At 42.2% G+C, this 23,977-nt stretch overlaps 1 protein-coding gene across 7 annotated transcripts in view; it reads right to left on the reverse strand.

Moving 5' to 3' along the window:
• The window catches only part of NFATC1 (nuclear factor of activated T cells 1), a 147,342-nt gene extending 123,575 nt beyond the window's left edge, over positions 1 to 23,767 (reverse strand). For 2 of the 7 annotated variants that reach the window (XM_008164441.4, XM_008164438.4), the window contains exons 1-2: positions 22,982 to 23,556; positions 10,295 to 11,396 (exon numbers count right to left, since the gene is read on the reverse strand). In XM_008164441.4, the coding sequence (XP_008162663.1) occupies positions 10,295 to 11,396; positions 22,982 to 23,123 (1,244 nt within the window). In that variant the 5' untranslated portion in view covers positions 23,124 to 23,556. Of the gene's footprint in view, positions 1 to 10,294; positions 11,397 to 17,020; positions 17,732 to 22,981 lie in introns of those variants that run through there. The other 5 variants (XM_065585118.1, XM_008164440.4, XM_065585117.1 and 2 more) reach the window with 4 other exon arrangements.
• Positions 23,768 to 23,977: the final 210 nt, after the last annotated feature.

The following is a 23,977-nucleotide window of genomic DNA, read 5'->3' on the forward strand; positions in this document are numbered from 1 at the left end:
AAACAGAGGCTAGGGACACCATCCCTGCCTATCCTTGCTAATAGGCATTGATGGACCTATCCTCCATGAATTTATCTAGTTCTTTTTTGAACCCTGTTATAGTCTTATAGACCTTCCCACCCGACAGGTTCCTAGAGCCCAGGCTCCAGCCCAAGCCCAGATGTCTACACAGCAATGAAACAGCCCCGCAGCCTAAGCCCTGCAAGCCCATGTCAGCTGGTATGGGCCAGCTTCACGTTTTTCTTTCCTGTATAGACATACTCTCACATTCCCAGTGCTGACCAGAATGCATATGCCATCCCCATAGACCAACTGAGCATACGCCATACCCTCATAGCTCCCACCTGCGTCTGGACTGTACATGCACCATCCTCACATAGTGGCTAAACGTGCTCCAGCCCTGGTCTACAGGGTCAAAGGTGGCTACAGACCCAAGAGGGGAGGGGTACAGGAACTGAGAGTAGGGAGCCCGTCTCTTCTGTCCTCTCAATGACCCTCCACGCTGCCTGGGTTCCAGCATGGGGAAAAGGAAGCTGCCTGAATCAAATGCAAAGCAGACAAGAGACAGACGGGGGAAGGAAAAGGAGTAGATTGGGAGAAGGAGTGGTGAAACTGGCACTGGCATGGGTGGGAGAAGACTGGGATAAGGAGCAGGGGAGGATACTGATGGGGTCAGACTGAGATCCCTGGAGGGGAGATTAGGAATGGCTGGGCAAGAAGACTGGGGGAATGGAGACTGGGATTAGGCAAAGAAAATGGGACTGGGATAAGGAGCCGGGGGAAGAGGGGAGAGAAGAGACAGGACTCAGACAGATTTAAGGCAGAAGGGGGAAAGCTTGTGGGAGATGGGCAGAAGAGTCTGTGCTGATCCATTTACCTCCGTAATCCTGTCTCCCAAGAAATGAGGCCTCACCCATGTCAAGCCACGCCTACACACACGAGGGCACACACCCCTCCAGATCCTGAAATGAAACCCAAGATTCCAGAGTCTCACCAGTCCCCTTCTGTCAGCAAATATCTGTGAAATTATCTGGCAAAGTGTGTGTCTCCTCTCCTGCTAGTGCTGGTCCACAGAGGATGACAATCTACTACTATTAGTTACTCCATTAGCCCAAGTGGCAGAAATCAGTGTAGTGTATCTAAAGGTTCCAACCTGCCTGATGATGCCAATATGATGTAGATGCCAATATGATGCCACATGGTGGGCGTTTCTGTTTTTTCAATATTTGCACAGGAAACCTTAAGTCTGGCATATCCTAACTTGCATGCTTGACTTTGCAACCTTAATAATGTTCTTTAAACATCTTTTTTTGTGAAATTTATATTATATATACATACACATACTACATACCTACAGTATTATAGTTGCCCTTATTTTCCAGTTTTCCTTAAGATACATTTCTTGTTAAATTATTTGTATTGCAGTAGCACCTAGAAGTCCCAGTCATGGGCCAGGGCTCCATGGTGCTAGGTGCTGCACAAACATAGTTATCTAGGTATCTAAGATTCTCTTGTACTTTTTTTTAATACTTACTATAGAATATATCTTGAAAACTGTAGGTACTGAAGTTATTTCTCTGCTAATACTTATGGTTGGATACTGCACCGCCGAAGCCAATGGGAAGCTTGCCACTGAATACAATGAGGGCAAAATGAAATCCTTTGGGCTCAATAGTACCTTCAGGCACAGCCCACAGTAAGGGTTGGGTTGGAGCTACCCTGCCCTGGCAGAGCTCTGGGTGGTAGAGTTGCAGAGTGCCTACTGGAACTCCTCAGTGTGGAAGGAGAACATGCTGCTACTACACCTCTTTATGGGATGCTGGCTTACTACTCCCAACATGGCCAACCAGCACCTCAAATGATGCAAGAGAGCAGCAGGACCATGGCCTGCCTACCACACTTAGGTGTGCTGTGTACCCCTTAAGCATTACGGGCAAAGCAGCTCACCCAAGCATAGGGACTGCAATTCTGTCTGGTTCTTATGCAGGCAACAAAAGGGGGAAGGAGATGAAGGATGATAGGGTCTCTTATGCCCTCCCCCAGCACTGTGCATTCACACAAGCAGAACCTGGCCCTTAGTTATTGAAAGGCAGCTGGCAAGTGTTTAAGACCACCGTTGTGTACATATTGCATTCTGGATATACTTCTGCCTGAAAGATTCCTGGAAAACTTTCTGGAGAAACTCTATTTGACTGCAACAATAAATAACAAAGACCAGAGCAAAACACCTGCATATCTCCTGCTGATGATCAGCACACATATTTAAACAGATGTTTCTGGTTTTAGGTATGTTCATATTTGATGGATCTTTTATCTCTTGGATTAAGACATTTTACCACTAAATAAAAAAAGCACTAATCCAACTACCAGCACAAACCTTAGAGTCCTCAAGTGCAAAAGGAATAATAATAATTAATAATAAAAATAATAATAATAAAAGACATGAAACTGACTGGAAAATAACCTGATCTCCCCTGATTTTGTTTGTTTAAAATCTTTAAATTAGCACTTAAAATTGTAAAATACAAAGGAAAGTTACTGATTCTAATGTAACACTGGTCATAAAAATCTGGTTTGCTGTTAGCTTCCTATCAATCATCAAAATTCCACTATGAATCCTGACTGATAATAAATTGACAATTAATGATAGTTTTCCTGATAAAGGAAGCGGAGTGATGAATTTAACAGTTTCATGGGCTGTGGCTGTCAGAACTATTTCCTATTTTAGGTTATCTTCATCATGCACTTAATTTCCTGCAGCATAATATGGTTAAAGGAAAAAAATCATGGAGCAAATATTTTAGTGTTAAAAAATTAATCTGAGTGCTGAAAAGATCCCTATCAATTTGGGAGAGCTCAACTCTACAAGCTGGTGAAGCCCCCATTGTAGTGGAGAAAATAACACCAGGACAGATCCTCAATTGGTGTTGCTCCATGGACTTGTTCACACCAGATTCTCATTCTCAAGAATGAAAGTTTTATCCTGTGACATGATAAATCCAGCTGTGATCCTTCTAAAAGCCATAAGCAGGCCTGCTTGTTTCAAGTCAGTTAAATTTAAAAAAAACTGGATCACCTTAACTCAGTAGGACATAAGTCAGGCTACAAGATTGATGAAAAGTGACTTTTTTCACTTACCCAGATTAAGCATGTGATTAAATCAATCATAGATTAGCCACTCTAACTGACCTCAGTCTTTAATAGAAAAAAATTTAGATTAGCGGACAAAGAATATAGTAAGCAGTATGTTATCATGTCAGTTGAAATAAAAAAGATCTTGGGTAAAATTTTCACAGGTTTCTAAGTGATTTCTGGGCCTACGCTGCATTTTCAAAAGTGATAGGCATTTAGAAGCCTAAGTCTTACTGAAAGTCAATGGGATGCAGGTTTCTAAATGCCTACATCACTTTTCAAAAAGGAGCTTGTGCTCATAAACTTTTGCAGATTTTACCCTTTAACTGATCCTGTCATATTTAAGGGTCTCAGCACTGTGATTGATCTTACATGAGGCCTAATTCTGATCTGACTTCCAGTATAGCATTGTAAATCAAGAGTAATCCATTGAAGTCAATGGTGTTACAAGTGTAAAAATGGTGTATTGGAGAATCAAGCCTTATGTTTGTTCTAATGCCTAAGTACAAAGACAGGGTGACTGAGAATCAGGCCCTCTTAAACCTTCTTTATCACTCTGGTAGTGTAATGAGGCCCTAAAGTGAGTGGAAATAACCCCTGAGAATATTCCCAGTGCAAAATGTCTTCCTAACCACTGAAAAACTGGTGTGAAGTCTCTGCACTGGCCCTGCTGCCAGCCCCTGGCATAGGGGACATGGCTGGAATATATTTCACCATGACTATCCTCTGCTAGGAGACCATGGGATGTAAAACCTAAGTTTATACCAGGCACCAGTCTTGCCCCTGGACAGCCCAGAATGTGGGAATGCTAAGGTGCCTTTTATTCATTTTTATAAGCCATCTTCCCTTCCCCTCTCTCACATCCATCCTTGCCCTAAACATCGGAAAAGTGCAACTGAGAATTAGGCCAGCTGGACAGATTTAGGGCCTGAGCTCTCAAACACTTATGCATTTGAATATATCTACTCATGCAATTACTCCCACTGAGTTCAATAAGCCTACTCCTATGAATAAAATTTCTCAAATGGGGAAGCTTCTGAAGTATGGGGTCATTAAGTTGGAATGTACTGGTCTATCTTAAACCTTTGTGCTGTCCTTCTAAAAGTCTTGTATTTATTTAACTGATATTTTTATATGCGAGTAGTTAATAATGTTTAGGAAAGATCTCTGATATCATGTCAAGAGAAAGTTTTTTCTTTCTTAATGCCAATTTCTATGGTAAGCTTTAGTTTCATGACAATTCATTTTTTTTTTAAATAAACAGTTTACATCTCATCTTTACCCTAAGAACAACAACATTTAGTTTAAAACAGCAGTTCAGCCTTACCTATAGTTTAAAAGGAAGATCCTGACTGCTGGTGATTATTAAAGATTTCATGATACTTTTTTGCAAGAATAGGGTAGTTAGTACCAATGCCCTAGCTAGATTCCAGTGTGGTAACTAGTTATACTTGGCCTACCTATTATAATTGTTATTAGTAATATTTATATTAGAACTCAGAGATAATAATGAAGACAGAAGTTTCATAGGATAAGTCTCTGTAAAAGCACATGTGAAGACACAGTCACAGTCCTGAAGCGCTTGCAATATGAGAAATATATTTACTGTATATTCCCCCTGCAGGTTTATTTGCATAGATTTTTCTCACTTCCTATCCTACACAGTAGAGAAATGCCGCCGTGGGCTGTTAAAACAGATGCTATGTTCCACTACAGAGGTGGCTGCATTTCCTTGGTATGTGAAGCAAGTGACTCCTGTTTCTAGTTCATAAAGTACTTTGGGATTCTTCATGATGAAAAGTGGTATATAAATATAAATTATTATTATGATGCTCAGGGGCAATCCTTATGAATTTGAGCATCCTATAGCCTATATTTCAAGAGGTATTGGCATAGACAAAAATTTATTCTTATTGATTTTTCAGACAAGAGCATGGAAACAGCAAAGAAATATTTCATAAAAAGAGCACAGTTAAAAATTGGAGGCCTCCCTCACTGCTCTGAATTTAATATTATACTATGCTAAAACTAGCCATCAAAAAAACCAAAACAAAGGCCATTAATAAAGATCTCACAAGGGAGCTTGGACACATTCCAAAACAATGGGAAGGAAGAGTTCAGTTTAACTAAGCCACTGCCTCAGGGTAGCCCTCAGAACCGTATTACAACAATCGAACAAGCTCAGGACCTCAGCCCCACAGGATACTATAGCAATCAACTTTGCCTAAACAACAAATATAACATGTGGGTATATGAGAACTGATACCAGTCCTGAAGATGCTTTGTTATAGGGAGTAGGATACTATAGCTAGAGATACTTCAGGCACACAGAGACTGTGTGCCCACTGCTACACACCATTGTTGGGTGTTACTAACCCCCCCAGGACAGCTCTGCTGGCTCATCTTTATGGGATGGAGCCATGGCCTCCCCAACTCTGTGGCCCCTTGAGGTGCAATACTTTCCGATGGAGCAGCCCATGCACTCCTCTAAGCACAGCTTCAATTCTGCCTGACTGCAAGAAGGAGAAAGGGGAAATGTAAAGAAAAAGAATCCTAAATATATTATTTTAAAAATATATTATTGGGGTGGGGGGAAAAGAGTGCTGATTTGTGATTTTTGAACACTTGGAGTTTGCAAAACTGGAGGTTTAAGAATCTAACACCAATTCCATGAAAAAAAGTACACATGCACAAAGACCAAATGTGTGTTTGCCACTCAGGTAGATGGGTATCCTGCCACACAATTTGTGTTTGTAAATTATAGCTTCCGTGTGTGTGTGTGTGTGTGTGTGTGTGTGTGTGTGTGTGTGATATATATATGAATGTGCATTTCTGTGGGCACAAGTACTTGTATGTATATTTTTAAGGCTGAAAAATTGAGACTGCAGCTAAAAAGTCAGCTTTCAACTTTTAGAAAAAATAAGCCATACAAGAAAACATAGTAGGGAGCTTTTATAAGCCCACCTGAAACTGACATTCAATTCCTGGAAGCTCCTTTTCATGTGGTACACCTCATACATACCATGCATGACCAGTGAATGTAGCAATACTATACTGCCCTACAATTAATGCAAACACGAATGTTACAGGCTATCACACTTTTTGGATTCATGTGATAAAATAAGTATGATATACAAAAGGAAGCTGTTGCTTTTCAATGGACAAGTAAAGTCTCTAGGAAATTTCAAATGTTATATAGTCCAGACATACACATCTATCAGCTCAACAGACAGAAATACATATCCTACATGAGGTTTTCAGAAATCTGGAATTTTTGTGAAGTGAGATGCCAGTTGTTTTTGATACTACAAAGAGAATTTTTGGACATGCAAATAATGATTTTAAAGCCTATTTTCTTTGTTAAAAAAATCCTAAATACTGTTTGGTCAGAATATTGTCTTTATCTATGCCCAAGATTAAAAGTGAAATAAAATTTAGTATTTCTAGTTTGATTTTGAACTTATCATCCTTAGTAAACATTAGCCCAAAAACATTTTGAGAAAGTATGTTAGGTACATATAGAGAGATGTAACTTATATAGAGATTGCTTGATAAATACAGAAAAATATCTGTTTCCAAAATAAATGGCTGATAAGGTGTTTCCTTTTAATTATGTACTGCATTTAGTCTAGAAGAGGAATTACAAACGGAAGATGATCCGTTTTACAGATTGTTGAGACAGGTACAATTTAAGAGGATGCCTGAGTCACATTTTTACACTTGCTTTGTTTTATGGAGTCTACAGATAAATCACGAATGTAATAAAAGTGAGATAAGCACTAGACAGCCTAATAACAAAGATCTTAGAATATTATGAAGATCACTTCCTAGTGTTTATTCCATCTTCCCTCCTTTCTTCTTTACCCTCCATATAATAATTTACCTTTAGAGTAGAGTATTTTCCTACATAGATGGAGAATTTTAGATAGCAGATATTCCTTTTTGCTGCAAACAAAATGGTTCACATTGCTATCACTCAGCTTATATCGCTGAACATGTATCTTGTAAAAATCTGTTTCCCTTATAAACATGTTCTGCATCCTAAAGCTCAGCATACAAGTTTAAAGGTTAAGGTCCTGATCCTGCAGAGAGCGCCATGGGGGCAGACTCAATTCATCGACATCTTCTAATGCCACGTGCCTTGAATGGAACTCTATGTAGATACATACAAGTCTGCATTGGAATCCACAACACCCAGGCAGAGTTCCAGGGACTTCAGTGGGTCTCTCTGTGAGCATAAGGGTTCATGCTAGCAGACTCCAGTGTAGGATTGGGATCTAAGCATCCAACCAATCCTGCTCCCATTGAAGTCAATGGGAGTTTTGCCGCTAAACTCAGAATAGGGATCAGAGTCTAAATTGGCCCAATCCTGCAATCCTTATGCATGCTTTGAACTCATACTGAAATTAATGTACACAACGACCATAGAATCAGGCAAGCCTTGGTTGAGGTAGGAATTATTCTGCCCAGTTATCTATTCCTTCTTTCTCGCTCTCCTCCATTCCTTCCCCTCCTTCCCCCTGTAAACCCTAAAATTATTGGACTAGTTTTAAATACAGTAAGTGCAAAAATGTCACCAATTTTAGAAACAATTTAAAAAAATAGTTTCCTTTATTGTCTAAGGACCTCTGTAGATAAATCTAAAGGGATGTGGCCCTTAGCACTGGCAGAGGGTCTGGCTGAAGAAAACTAAGAAATTAGGGGTTAAGAAAAGTAAAGAAAGAAATCCAGTGATTTTCCAAATCACCCTTTCTTTTTATTAAAATTATAATACATATTCAGGAAGAGATACAGGAGGTCATTAAATATGGTTATCTAAAAATCCTTATGACAGAGTGGATTTTGGAATGTGTGTTGTTTGTTGGAACCTAACCCTACAATTCCAGCATTTGAAATAGAACAGATGTGTAAAATAACAGGAAAAAAATCCAGACCTGTTGTGACAAATTCTTATCCAGTCTTTTTGGAAAGATTTAAAATAACAATTTCTATTGCGTAGTCTGTGATCCTGTTGACGTCTGTGTTCAATTGCCCAGCACTCTTTCATATACATAAAACGAGAGGTATTTTTTGTGGAAGGAAGCTTGGTCAGTGTATTTGATTGGTGAAATAACTTAAAATCTCATTTCTACGGTAGCTTCCAGCTGCCCTGGAGCACAAGTTAATGAGATCACATGGAAACATATTGCAAACCAGGAAACATATTTTACACAAGACCAAAACAGTGGAAAAAATGTTAAATACACAGCATACGGATGCTTAGTTTTGTACATTTCACCTTTTTTGTTTGTATTAGCACATAGGAATGGTGTGTGCATTCTGAGTGTATATAATAAAACGTGAAGAGAGGCTCTCTGTAACTGAAAGATATTTTTTGTCAAATTGTCATATTATTTCCCTGGAAATTTTAAACAAAAAGAAGCAAGCCTCTTTCAATGAATTTAGACTAGTTTATACCTTTGGAGGGAGAACACAAAAGCCTTTTTAAATATGTAAGAAGGCCCTAAGGGATTTGTCCAGTGCCCAATCCTGGAAGGCACTGAGCATTCACTACCCAGCAACTTCATTGGAACTGAGGCTAGGTCTACACTACCCGCCTGAATCGGTGGGTAGAAATTGATCTCTCGGGTTCGAATTATCGCGTCTCGTCGGGACGCGACAATCGATCACCGAATCGACGCTCTTACTCCACCAGCAGAGGTGGGAGTAAGCGCCGTCGACGGGGAGCCGCGGAGGTCGAGTTTGCCGCCGTCCTCACAGCGGGGTAAGTTGGCTTAGGTCAATAGGTCGAATTCAGCTACGCTATTCGTGTAGCTGAATTTGCGTATATTAAATTGACCCCCCCCCCCCCCGTAGTGAAGACCTGCCCTGAGAGGGCTTAGCCCCTCCCAGGATTGATCAGCACTGTACAGGATCAGGCTGCTAAAGAGAACTCAAACAGATGCTTGAGACCATTCTACCTACAAAGGAGGGGGAGAAGGACTGGGTTTGAGGCTGAAGAGGCACAGTACTGTTTGTTGTGATACAAGGTGCCACAATTCGTTTAGTTGACTTTTGAAAACAGGAAGATGATAGGAAGATGCCACTGATAGGAAGATGCCGCATTGATTAAAGTGTGAAGTGGGGAGAGAAGAGGGTGGTGGGCATAGGTGTTTTCCCTATATAGCCATCTTTTCTCTTCACTTTTAAAAACACGGTTTAAGTTTAACTTTCATCAAGGTACACAGCTTGTTGTGCCTGCAAATTCACTGACTTTTATGATCAGAATTAGAGGTCTTAGACTAGCATTTGAACTATTTGAAAACCAAACTTATCTCTACAGCATTATCCCAAGGAGCATCACCCTCTGTGTTCATTCTTTTTCTAGGAAGACTTAAGAATGAAACCCTATACATGAGGACAGGACATGGTTATTACTCTTTAAAATTCTGAATATTATTTGGCTTTTTCTTTGCTGACAATACAGTGTTACTGTGTGATAAATAAATGGGACAGGATCTATTTGTGTTACTAGTTCCAATGAGGTTTTTTTTAATAATTGAAAGAACAATGTCAGAAAAAACCTTTGTCCTTCCACGCAAAGAAAGGCAGATGTAGCTTTCAGATGAAGGGAGCATAGTGTATAAGGGTATTGTACTGCATAAAATAACCAAGTCATGTTGTGTTTTTGTGCCCTGAATAAAAAGTCAACATGGAAAGAGCCCTGGAAGACCCCCATTAGCAGGCATACCTGTGGGGCATGTCATTATTTTATGAGGGGGAAAAATGAAATGTTGAACTAATTAAGTAAATCCAATGGTGTAGCAGCACCATGTTGTTCTACTGACTGACAGAGCCATGGTTCTGAATGTACCTGTATTCCTTGTCTCTAGACTGCCAGGAATGGGGTTCTAGTCTCCTGGGAAAAGAATACTGTCTTACCAGTTTAACCCCCAGATGAGTGACTCTTAGAACTGCATTTTTTACCACTCAGTGTTTTCATGAGGGTCACTCCACACACCAAAGATGCAATATTATGAAATGGCAAAATAGAGCAGTTAAATATTTGCAGGTGGAGAAGTGGGAGGAACTGTGTTTGGGAAAGGATAGTTGAACAGGAAAAGGAGAAAAAGTACATATAAAAATGTTGTTAGAATTTCTTCATAGATTCAGGAAACCTTACCTCATGTATGATGTAGGACACAGAGACTTTGGTTTGGCCCATTGGTATGGATGCTGCGGCACAGAAAGGTACTGATCACAGAAGTTTCCTTTCCTGATGTGCTGAAACCCAGAAAACTCTTCTGGTGATAAATCAGCAGTTGGTGATATGGTCCCATGATCTTCACCACTTGGTTCAGTCTTGAGGGTCATGGATGGGGTATGATCTATTGCAGTCTTCCTAGATTTAATAGGAATCCCATCATTCATGTCTATTGTGCTGTCAGTGGTAAGGGCATTGATAGCTGCAACTATAGCAGAACTGGTATACTGGTTAGTGTTTCCCAGCCATGTATCATCAGTTACACTAACCCGAGGAGAACTCTGAGGAGAAGGTGTCGGAGAGTGGTGTGGTGAATAAGAGGTCTGCCTACCATTTAGGCTGTATTTTCTTTTGTTACAGGGAGAAGATGGTCTTGAGTTGCGAGCACTTAGCCAGTTTTCCTCTGTAATGCTTGTTCTGGGAGACGTAGATGGAGAATGTCTTGGTGAATTAAGCAAAGTACAGGCCACCATACTGCGTTGATATCCTTCCTCAGTGTCAGTGGTCTTAGGAGACACACATGGGGACTGCCATGGAGATGTCTGGGGCGAAGTATAAGGATAAGAATAATTGGATTCATAGGAAGAAGCTTCAGAATTGCAACTTCTGGAAGACAAGCTACTTGCTGGACTCAAGCAAGATGGGTCTCTGTAAGCCTCAATGTTTGGTAAATTCAAAGTGGCAGTAGAAGGTGATCGCTTGGCATTTGGGATAGCTTCCTCAACCTCAGCATCATGGAAAAACTGGTTGTTATTATGATGCAGTCCCGGATAAGAGGTTATCTCAATTCTGGGGCTTTCTAATGCTGGAGCTCCATTAGGTCTGACATTTGGAGACAGATAATATCCAGAGGCCCCACCATCAATGTGTCCTCCATATCCAGAAGGATGATTTGTTGATGGGACAATTGAAATGACAGGATTGGATGTCTGAAGGCCATGACATGCAGTTGACAATGAGGAATGTGCCACATTTAGAGGCAAACCGGCATTTATATTTGAAGATGCATAATTATAGTGTTCTGAAAAAAAAAATGAATGACATGAGGTGTGTTGCACATATATACTAACCTACTAGCCTACTGAGTCTTAGTGGAGCATGATGCTATAATCACATGAAAACACTGGCATTCCTGAGCAATCTATAACACAGACATGCAAAGTAGTTCAAATACTTGGAGGCTGGTACTTTTGAAAATATTGGTATTTTTGGTGGCACAACAAGGCAAATCATCTCTGGGGAAATTGAGTTTCTGTATCTCCAAGGCACTCTTCTGAACTGTCTTGGATACAAACCTTAAAAGCAGAATTCTGCCTTCAAACCACAGAGCTGAAAGACTGCAGTGATATTGCAGACAGAAACTTGCACTTGGGTAAGTGAGCCATGGTCCCCAAAGAGAAAATAAATAATAGTTAAAAAACCAGGGTGGAGAGAATATAATATGAACAACATGATCAAATACATTGCACTGAAATCACATACAACTAGAAGTTCCACTATGGTACGTTTCCAACTGGTTCCAGTTAACAACTCGATTTTGGAATAGAACAAGTCTATTGGCCTACTCTGGTTTCTGGGACAAGCCAGCAGAGACCAGGTAAAGGATTCACACGGTGATGAAATACACTAGAATTCCATTAATAAATAATATCCAATAATCCTCTTATCATTTAAGCACTGACTGTGTTCTCTCTCTTCACCTGTATTTTATCAATTTCATAACATTAATTACAATACACATTTTGAAGTGCTGGCACAGTTACACAGTTGGTGCAGAAATCTAGGAGAGTCAGAGATCATCAAACAATTCAATTTGAATCAATACCATTTGGCTTACTGAATGACCATTAGTGAGTCACATGAACTTCATGTGCCTTAGGCCCCAATTTTTAAAGGTATTTAGGCATTGTGGCACTCAACATTACCACACTTAACTGATTTAGGAGCTAAATGTAATTTACAAGAGGAATTTTGGGATTTACTAGCCAAGACCCCATTGACTAGGCTATCCCAAATGCTTAAATCCCTTTTGCAAATGACATTTGAACTCTTAAACCAGTTAGGTGTTGCAATGCTGAACAACATAATGCCTAAATGCCTTTAAAAATCAGGGACCTCTGTCTATTGGACTATAAAGGGCTACATTGTACTTGCACTTTTGATTGGGACTTGGAGGAAGGAAATGAGGTAAGGTTGCACACAGCCTCTCTCTCACCCACAATATCTCTGTGCAGGAGCCAGGGATACCTGCCATACTGCTCCATGCTAGTGCCCTTCTGGTGCTGCAGCCGTAGCCTTCCCCTTCACACAAGACAGCAAAGCTAGCTGGCCACCAAAGGCAATGCATCCTCCACCCCATTAAGAGACGATGCTGTGGGCACAACTCACCGGTGTCTTTCCGAGCTCCTTTTGAAGTTGAGACAGCTCTGGATCACCCCTCCTGCAGGCCAGTACCCTTACACACTATCTAGCCCCATATTGGGAAAAGAAAACAAAGCCTTCCTAAAATAGCCCCTGCATTTTGAGTTCAGATGATCCTTTGCTTTCAGTTTAATTCCCTGAATTAAAACTACAACTAGCTCTAATGTTCACCAGCCTTTTAAGGATTTTGTTATGGAAGAGGTACCGTCTTCGTTCCTGAATGATAGTAATATTGGAAGTAAGGCTTCCCTACAATAGGAGCCCTTTCACACACACTGTTTGTTTCCTTTCCTCTCCAGAGGCAAACACCCCAGGCAGTGATCATACCTTACCTTGCATGCTGAGATCCGGAAAAGCTTTGTTAATTTCCATAGCTGTTATTCCCAACATGACCCAATCCTCAGTAGAACTGAATATGCAAATGAGCTTCTGAGCTTGTTGCACCAGTGCAGGAGCTTACTCCGTTCCTTTTGTTTATCAACCCTACTCAATTTGATGCCATTATCCAGCTAAACAGTGTTCAGATTTCTTAATGTGAATGATTCAAAGAAAGACTATATTTACATAAAATTAATATATTTTAGCTATTTGATAGTAACTCTGAGATGTTTATACTGATTTATATCATGTCAGGCACCATTAATGTGTTCAACACCTATTTGAATCACTTTCTACTTAGCCTTAGGAAACTAGCTATTTACCAAGAGAGGTTCATTACATTACCCTAGAACATGTTACAGATGAAACAAGACTATTCAGAATATATTCTAGTTTGACACTTTAACCAAACACCGTGAAGGGAAGAGATACCTTAAGAAAAATGCTATTAAAAAAAAATCTGGCCAGTGTCACCGTTCACAAGGGTATGTAATTTTGTCATCCTCTTCTTTCTTCCTAGCAGCATGCAATTGATAAGGCTCTAATCTTTCCTCTGTATTAATAAATCTTGTTAACCTACATTATTTAAAATAATCCTTATTTCATGCCTAAGAATAGGTTATTTCGTACTACACCAAACCATAATCTGAATGGCAGGGAGTGATTTGTAAATAGATTTGGATCTAATGAAAGGCAGCAGCATGATCCAGTGCTGGCAGGCAATGGACTGAGACTCAGGACACCTATTTTATAGTCCCAGCTCTGCCACTGACCTGCTGTGCAACCTTGGGCAAATCACTTTGCCATTATGTGCCTCTGTTTCCCCTCCCATCTTTATCTGTTTTATCTAGTTAGAGTGTAAGTTATTTGGGAAGGTACCATCTTACTCTGCATTTGTACAGCACCTAGCAAAATGAGGCCTTGATCTCAGTTGGGTCCCCTAGGCAGTACTGTATTAATTATTAATAAATAAATTATAGCCATGGAATCATTTCCTTCTGTGGTCAGAAAACATTCTCATCAATTAGTTAAAAGACTCCTCCCATAATGCAACAAAAAGGGCATATATAATAATAATACCACCTAGCTAGTAAGCCTTGGTGAAATGCATCTACAAGGAGACTTTTGAGAAACGTACCTTTTAAGCACCACAAGTTAATTGTCACATGTCTATCATGTAGAACCCAAGCAGATTTTTTAAAGAATTTAATTGTCACTGTTTTGTTAAGGTAAAGTAGCAAACTGGTGACATTTTAATAAGACATATTAATTATTATGATCACCATAGGTAACATTCATGCCAATATAATTAAGGACTTGTCTTGGATTCCATAATAAACCTGATTTATTTAGTAATCTGGCCACCAGAATTCCCTGGGAGGTGAAGCTTGGTGCATAAAGTTCTAATAGTCACAAAAAACTTAGGTATTTTGAAAAGAAAATTTTGAAACAACAAAGAAAATCAAGGCATTACATTTCTGAGTGGCTACCGAGCATGCGTAGTACACGTCCAACAAAAAATTAATCTGGATTTTGACACGTGGCGTGAATTCACATGATGGGTAGTGACAGCTTTGATGGTGCCATTTTGGAAATTAGCTCAATAGTCTGCACCCAATGCGATGACATGTAGAGAACCCTCAACTCCCACTGACTTACATGGAAATTATGGCACTGCACAATATTGGGCCTTGTATTGTGTGTTAGCACACAGTAGTATAACAAATATTGGAACTGAACCCCTTGTTTTGTGACAACTCCTAAGCATACTACTTTTCACTATATGGTGACATAGAACTACCCTTCTCTCCTCCCCCCAATTAAATTATAACATAGAAGTTTCAATCCTTCTACAGCCTTAGGGGCCTGATCTTGCAAAGTGCTGTTTGCCTCTGGAAAAGTGTTGAACACATACACAGGTTTTTTTGTTTTGTTTTTGTTTTAAGGGTGACAAAAACTGGCACCTCACATGGACTTCAAGGGGAGCTAAGGTTGTTCAACACCTTTTCACAGACTTGACAGAATTTAAGACCAGAAGGGACCATTTGCTCATTTTGCACATCACAGGCCATCAAATTTAACTCAAGCACTCCTATATTAAGCCCAGTGACTTTTGTTAGACTAAAGCATTTTAGTCCTCAAGAGTCCACAGGCACAAGACAGGAGAGACCAAGGGGCCACCAATGCCGGAGTCTCCTGCAATGGCAGGGAATTGATTAGGTTGGATATGCCCTGACAAGCCCTAGGAAATGATCCATTCCCTCTCTCATTTTGATGGTAAGCTCCTAGCTTACAGCAGGCCTCTATATTTGTACAGTCTCTAGCACACTGTCTGAATTCAATCCACAAAGAGAAAGGAGCTAACTCCCCTTCTTCCCCCCCTCAGGTCCCTGCCATTCTGATCTGGGAGAAAATTCCTTCCCGACTGCAAATTTGGTGATCAGTTAGACCCTGAGCATGAAAGCAAGAGACACTGGCCAGGCATCTAAGAAAGAGGATTTTTGAAGATCAGACTATTTCTATTTAGTTGCTTAAGTCCATATTTTCAAGATGCCTAAGGGAATTCAATGGGCACCTGACTCCCTTGGGTCCCTTTGCAAATCTCAGCCCTAGGTGCCTAACTTGTGGCATCCAGATTTGCAAAACATTGTGACATTATTAATGAATGCATTTGGACATCATGCACTTCCCAGAGGAGAGGGCAATAGATGGTCACTGTGTAAGTAACACAAATGCAGCACATTAAACCTGCACACTGAAGAACTGCAATACTATACTTGGAGTGTTGCTTTGACTGAAAGTCAAAACTTTGGAATGTAGCTCTAGTGATGCTCAGGGAGGTGGAGGATGTGTGTCTCCAAGATTCCATTACAGGGTCCAGTTGCGTGTGACTGGGAGCAACTCCAGCACTGAAAAAGTGGCAAGTGGCATCTCCTCAGGATGCAGTGACAACACTCTTCTCTCCACATGCCAATTTCAGTGCCAAACAGTAGGTTTCGCCCCAAGGATGAAAAAAAATGCCATTGGACTCTCACTCTGTGTCTCATGCTGTCTGAACTGTACCGTCCAGCTCAACACCAACTAAAGACAAGCCTGAAGCAAAATTCTAGATCAAAACACACCTGGCCCCCGAAGCAGGTGGGGGGAGGTTTGAAATCCAAACACTGCTCCAGATTTCATCACTAGCTCTTCTTTTTAACAGGTTGGAACCAAAACCCCAGATGCAAACATCCCCAACTCTACAATATTTAAAATTCAGACGTGGATCCTAATATTACAGGCTTCTCTCTCATTTGGATGGTAAACTCCTATAGACAACCATCCTCTGTGTTTGTACCGAGGATTGTTCAATAGATTGCACACTCAGTAAATAACATTTTTCTTTCTGGACTAAGTACACCTCAAAAGTCGAATGTTTTCTCCATCCCCACCCCAGCTCCCAAACCAAGAAATGCAAAAGGGCCCCCTTCCCTGCAAACATTATAGCCTCTATCTGCCCCCCTCCTCCTCCTCCCAACACCGCTGAGGATCCAGGGGGCCGCAGGATCTGGCAAAAGCAGCACTGGGGTGCCTCCACCTCCTGTTGTTAGGAGCAGTACTGTTCTTAGGACAAAGAGAGAGAACCATACAAACCCCCTTCCGCCTCCGCCTGGCCCTCCAAGCACGCCACTACTTTTCCTATTCCTTCCCAGGGAGCAGCCCCGCGTTGTGATCACTCCTACGTGCCCCCATATAGCATCTCAGCACCACGCCACCTGCAACATGGAGCACGTCGTCAGAGCTCTACAACTAGGGAAGCCCTGAGCCCCGGCAAAGGGGTGCTGCTGCTGCCTAGTCTGTACCAACCTTTGCCACCGGTGCAATCATCGCCCTGGTTAAACTCGAAAAGAAAATCAAAATCAAACTCTTGGTCTTCCTGCAGGCCAGTCATGTCTCAGGAGGCGGCCGCGGCGCCCAAGCCGCCAACCCCACCAGCTGGGCGGCAAGGAGCAACTTTTCTCAGGCTCTGCCTGTTGTGTCTCGGGCTGGGACACCGGGGGATGGGCTAGAGCCGATGGGCTGCTGCTCGCTCCAGGCTGTGGGTTAACTGCCGCCGGGGCTGTGAGCAGTGGGAGAAGCAGGCTCTGGTCTCCTCTGTGATTTCTGTGTAATTCAATCAGCCGGAGCTGCTTGCTGCAGGTACAGTCACCCGGCTGCTGCAGGCGGCTTCTGGGCTGTAATGTGACCCTCCCCGCTGTCTGTGTCTCCCTGTCTGTGTCTCTGATCCTCCCTCTCTCGTTGTTGATGTTTCCGGGTTTATATAAACAATCGAGTTGCTCTGCCTGCCTCTCGCTAGTTCCTTGTTTTAAAATTAACTCGCGCCGGGGGGGTTAAGAGACCGCTCAGGATTCCCCGCTGCCCCGCTCCCCACCAGAGAGGCGCTTGGACAGGTGGGCTGATTAGTCAGAGAGGGTCAAGCTGAGTGATGGTCCTCGCTAAACTCCCGATTGCCGCGGGCAGTTTTGCTGCCCTTGCTGATGTCTCTTTTCTGTCCCCTTTTTTGCTAACGTGAACCGTAAAACTGAAACCCACGCTCCCTTCCCTCCCCCTCCTACGGACACGTGTCTGCGCGCTTCTGACAGCGCTTTGCTCCGCCGCTTTATGTGGTTACTAATACCGCCAGGATGAACACTCTCTCTCTCTAGCCCTCTCCCCCGCCCTCCATTTTTGCAATGTTCCTGAACTTCCTTTAAAAAAAAAATCTCTCTCTCAAGAAAGTATGAACAAAGCGAAAAGACTGCAGAGGCTCTCACAAGCCACAGCTGCGAGCTGGAGGGTGGTTGTATTGCGGGATGGGGGAGCCGCCATGGAGTAGGAACCTGGGAAATGAAGGGGTTTCTGTTCCACTCCACCACATTGGCAGACACATTTTAATTGCCACCGGTTTCAAGTTTCCCGGACCGCACTGATTACAAAACGGGGAGGGGGGGGGAGGGAGTTCTCTCTTCTTGGCTAACTGACAAAACTTAATAATGGGCCCTCATGATGAGGAGTTCAGCTTGCCAGTCTGTGTGGGTTGGGGACTTCAGGTTGCAGTGCAAAGCTGTGCTACATGCTAAATGTCGTTTTCTGGTCACAGCAGTGCCCCTGGGTTGCCTTTCTCTCTCTCTCCTTTTTTTTTTTTTTTTTTTTTTTTGGCTAGCCATAATATTTTGCATTTAGTTGCAGCACCCACTAGTGCCAACTGCCAAAAAAACACATTACAACGGGACTTTTAATATTATCTATTGTATTGTACACGTACGGTGGGGGAAAGGAGAAATTTCCTTGGTCAAGTCTTCAAGTTCATACTGAGGGGAATTTGCAGATTGTTTGACAATCTAAAAGAGAAGCACAATGCTCCCCCCCTCTCCCAGAATTAGCGGTTCACATAAACGTCGTTATTTCCCCCTCCTTTAAAGCTGACAAGAAAAGTTGCAGTGCTCTTTGAATGGTGTCTGCTGTATTTTGCCCTGTTTTGTTTTAAAAGTGACACTTTATAAGAATGTTGTTCTTCTCTATTTGGGAATATATTTATTTCGGATTATACGAGCCAGTTTTAAAGACTACAAAATGCAAATGACCTCACCGCCCCAGGAGCCAGGACTGAGATGAAACTGTTGAGCTCCCAGAATTTTTAAGGCTGGATTTCAAAGGAATATTTTAAAGCAGTTATGGAAACGACATTCCCTTATAAACTCAGGGAATACCATTTTCCGGGCTAATGGCTGAAAACTCCATTACAAAGTGCCAAGAAAATACAATTTTTTTTGCATCAGAATTCATTCTGTTTTTTTTCTTTCCATCACAAAGTGTTGTGCTGCAGTTACAAATTATCTCTTATGATTTACACAGCGTTGGCCAACATCTGTCCTCAGACAATTTACTAAACTGATGTTGAACTTGTGGTGGTCTCTGACTTATTGTCTGATTGTTAGAGATATTGCTAACGACTGAAATTTCCCTAGTCTTCACCTACAACTCCAGAATTTGGATAGGCTGAGTGGGGATTGGTTTTGGAGCGAACCAGACTGTAGTGGCTGTGAATAGCACATCTGTGCAGTCGATTGGCAGGACAGACTGCTAATACATTGTGTAATGCTTGTGTACCAACCTTCTTTGCTTTTGCAGGGTTTCCATTATTTCTTTGCCCCCAGCTGTTTGTTCTAAGCTGCAAGGCTGAATCACCAGAGTATGTAAAAGGCCTTGGCATCAACTTAAAACAACCCTCTGGAACAGCAGGATCACTAAGGTGCCTGGCTTAAAGGTTTTGAGGGAGCAGAAGAAAATGGTGGGAGAATGGAATGCCTTCTCCACCAAGGCTAATAAATGTACTCTCTTTCTTTGTCCTCTACAGCCCAGCACTATCAACCTAAATCCATATTCAGACATCTCAGACCGTGGTCTGATTTTCAAAGAGGCCGAAGAGCCATGGCTGCTATTGACTTCAGTGGGAATGCTCAGCACGAGCCTGAAAATCAGGCCAGGTATTGCTGCCTAAATATGGATTTGGTGCCTAACTTTAGGAGTTGAAAGTGCTGGGCTTTGTGGCCGTTGGTTTTCTAGGCGTTGCTACTTTTCGCTCAAACCGGTAACCTATGCAGAACTTCTCCTTGAGCCTACATATTGCGAGTTTCATTTTCTTTTTACCCAGCTACACTTCGCTTTGGTTTGCCCTGTTTTAGAAATAGTTCTCAAGCAAATGTTTATATTTTGTAGCCTTTGGGTTCTGAATTATAGCTAAAAGCGCAGGTAAACTAGAAGTGCACTTCCTGACCAAAAAACCCAACAAAACCCCCAAGTGCTCATAGTCACTCATTAGGTTATTACTGCTGATCCAAGGGAAGACATTCTATAAAGTCAGTATCATTCCTACAAATGATTAGTTTTCCATCACTTCAGACCGGTTCACCTTCCCTTAACATATGAAATAGTAATAAAATATTTGTGATTAGCAGGACATATTTGTTCTCCATCTGAGTCCCTGCCAATGATACACGAGGAGGAAGGGAGACTCATTACAAAATATCCGCTACATTTATTATTGAATCGTTTTCATTTTTGTTTCTACACACTGGTACCTTCGATATTGATCGATGGTTCGGAGCTATTTATTCACAGACAGTTTGATTTGCCAATCCAACAAATATTAGTGTCGCCGGTGAAATGTTGAGATTGGCACATCGCCTCTGAAGAACTGTGTAGGAATACAGAACTCAAGTGATGGAATGCGTTAAGATTGAGTGAATGTGTCCTGTCTGTTAATAACCTGGATTAAAACAATGCCATTAACCTAGGGAGACCCTCATTTCTTAAGGGAAAACCTGTTCTATTTCTATGAAGAAAAACTCTGTGAATGGTTGCAAGGTTACATCGACACTCTTTCCGCCCCCCAAAATGACTTTGAGGCAGATCCTCAGCTGGTGCAAATTGTCATAATCCCATTGACTTCAATGGAGCAATAACAATTAATACTAGCTGATGCTCTCGTCCCAGTTGTGTTCACCACAGTCTGAAAGACAGTTTCAGCTTTAAATAACAGTAATGTTTTATTAGTTTTAACGCACAGCCCTCCACACTTTGGTAGATTCCAAAGCATCATTGTACTGATCCATAAGGCTGTATATAGTAACTTCCTCCCCCCCACCAAGAGTGATGCGATAGTTTCTTCACAGTTAAAGTTTAAAATAACATATTTGATTGTTGCCACTTGGCAGCAGTAAGCCTTAATTTGCAGAGAGTCAATCTTTACTTGTAGAGTTCCCCTATGTATTTACTGCATTAGATCATTCTTTCTGTTGGCCTAATTTCTAAGCCCCTTGAAAAATATATCAACAATAAAGTGAATTATTGCAGATAGCTTGTGACATTTTAGCACAGGAATCAGAAAAGTTATTTAATTAAGCAGGAAACCATAGAAATAAAGAGGAATCTTTCTTTTTTTAACCCCCCCCCCCCCATTTATGTTTTTGCTTTTTTGTCTTCGGGGTTATTTTTTGAAGCTAGAATATTAATTGTCTTTGAAGTTAAACATTTTGGAAGTCCTCTGCATGCAGCATTTGAAAGTTCAAGAAGGCAAAAGCCATGAAATCTCTACTAAGATTGCAATACGTAACTTTCATCTAAAGAGGCGTTTGAATGATTTCAGTATCAGAGTCCAATAATCCAGCAGCATATGTAGTTATTGTACGGGAAGGATTCTTTCAATTGAAATCTAGTGAAACCAGCTGTGCAGAAAAGGTAGACACTGAAAAGTAGCCTAGCATGCTTGTGCAAACTCAGAAAATAAGCAGCATGTTCTATACTTCAGAACTGCTGGAATAAACACTATTGACTAATTTCACTATCAGCTTTTTAATCACCAGGTCCTTTTAAGATGGTTTTAATTACACTGAAGAGCGGTATATCAAACGCCCTCCCACATTTTGAAGATTGAAGGCTTGAGTCTACACTGAACCCGGTAACTGTACTGATTCCAAAACAGAAAGCTGAAACGTACATGACACCTGCCAAAAGAGGAAAGTGACTTATCTGTGCTACAGTCTGTCATTCATAACAAAAAGAATGGTGATTCCACCAAAAGGCTTTGATTGTAATACTATTCTGTAAAACAATAGTTTTATTATTGTAGAGAGTGCCACGGGTTCCCGATGCCTTAGGGGAGAAAACGTCCTGGGACTAGAACTCCCATTTAAGTCACTGGATCAGGCCCTTGGTTTAAAAAAAATACAACTAGGGGTCAGAGGTTACCTTATTTGCACCCTAAACATATGCTAACAGTAAAATATTTCAAAAGACCTGCACCCATGATCTTTTCCCATTAACTTGGCTAATGTATTTTCCCATTTAGAACATTTTGGGACTATGGATACCGAAAGAGCATTCAAAAAAAAGGAAATGCGTTGTCATGAACAGCATAATGTGTACTGTAATTGCATGTTATGAATTAGGGTACAGTAGGTGTGAGAAAATATTCCCCCTCGTGTACATGAAAGAATAACGTAGTAGGAACTTCGGAGCTTTTGTTTGTTTGTTTTGATACCCTGGAGGAGGGATCATCATTATTAGGTTTCAGATTACCCTGAGACTTTTTGTTTTTACAGGGTTTTCTAGTTTTTCGAAAGGTTACACATGGTTTTAGTTATAGGGTGTATTCTAGCTGAAAACCATATAGCACTTAATCATAATACTGTCGTTTCAAATGTGCTATTTGCATGTCAGGAGTTAGTGGTTAAAAATGATTCAACAAGCTAACTTCGCTCTGCGCACTATAACTCCGCGAAACATTAACACACAGCCATACTTTAACTCCACAGTATCCTGGGATGCCTTCAGCTGGACAGAGAACTGTTCCACCTTGAGCCTGCATTAATCAAACTACAAAATACGTTTAAAAATGGCTCTGTTGGGGTTAAATCTAAACAGACCCTGCCTGTGATTCTGACAGGTCCACCAAAAAAGCACTCCATTGTATTTTATTGTGCCGCCTGCCGTTCAAGGATCCAGAAGCCAAGGCCAAGTTCATGCAGCGCAAGAGGAAAAGGAGACACCTATTGGCAAAAAGTCGCATTCAAACCTCAAGGCTGCTTTGGGGAAACACCAGGGGGACACCGCTTCCCAATCACTGCAGCCAGCGCCAGCAGCGGCCGGTCCTCTTCCTCCGCGACACGAGTTGCCCCGGGCACTGTCCCGGCCACACTCTTCCACCCTCCTCCCTAAAATGCAAATCCCAAGCAGGAGCAAACAACGGGGCATGCAAAAACCCTTCTGAAAACCCCAGGTCTTTACCTTCCTCTGCTGATTTCATGCTGCTGCTGCTGCTGAAGGGGCAGGAAGAGCGCTGCAAAGCCACCAAAGTTTCTCTCCCTCTAGCTGGATCCGGAGGTCCGGCTAGAAAGTGCTTGGAAGTGGGAAGGCCAGGGCTTGGCATCCACTCGGCAAGGAGGGGGTGAAGGTGGGGTGGGGAGGAGGGGGATCCCTCTCGCTGCCTCTCGCTTCTTTCGCCCCGCTTCCCGCGCTCTCTGGCTTGCTTGGAAACCGAGGTGCGGTGTGTGTCACCCCCCCCTCCCCTCCCACAGTGGAAGCCAAACCCTAAAGGGAAACGTTAGATGGCAGCAGCTGTCCCCAGGGCAATGTCACTGAGAGGAGAGGGCGAGCGAGTGGGCATAACCCAGGCAGTAGCGCTGCGGCGAGCCCTGCTAGGGAGCCCCTGGGAAGTTCGTCTCTCTCCCTCCCTCCCGTCTCCCGGGGTCTTATGCAGGGGGGTGTATTTTGATCAGTGAGCATGAAGAATCTGTAAGTCTCTCTCTGACGCAGGGCTGCGCGGAGACGGCTGCCTTTTTAAAGCTGGAAAACACCCCCCCACCCCCAGCGCCTTCCCGTCCCAGCCCCTCTCCCCGCCCAGCGTCCCGTGATGTCACGGGGCCTGCCAGCTCCTCTCAGCTGCACGCGCGAGGAGCCAGCAGGAGGCTTCAAGCTTCAGTGCCAGGGAGAAAAGTCCAAGCGGAGCCCCCTCGCTCTCCTACCTCTGATTCTGCTGAAGAAGCAGCTCCTGCTGCTGCTGCACAAAGACTTAGTTTAATCGGAGCACACACACACACACACACACACACACACCCCTCCCCACCCACAGAATCTGGCACCCCCCCAAAACTCATTAGATTTCTAAAAGTTTGTGAGTGTCTGTTTCAAATGAGTAAGCAGCACATTTAGTTCATGAAATAAAAGGAGGGAAGGGAGGGAGTGGGGGGAAAAAAGCCCTGCATGCTGAAATCATTATGTAAA

Source organism: Chrysemys picta, chromosome 2, assembly GCF_011386835.1.
Source record: "Chrysemys picta bellii isolate R12L10 chromosome 2, ASM1138683v2, whole genome shotgun sequence".
NCBI lineage: Eukaryota > Metazoa > Chordata > Testudines > Emydidae > Chrysemys > Chrysemys picta.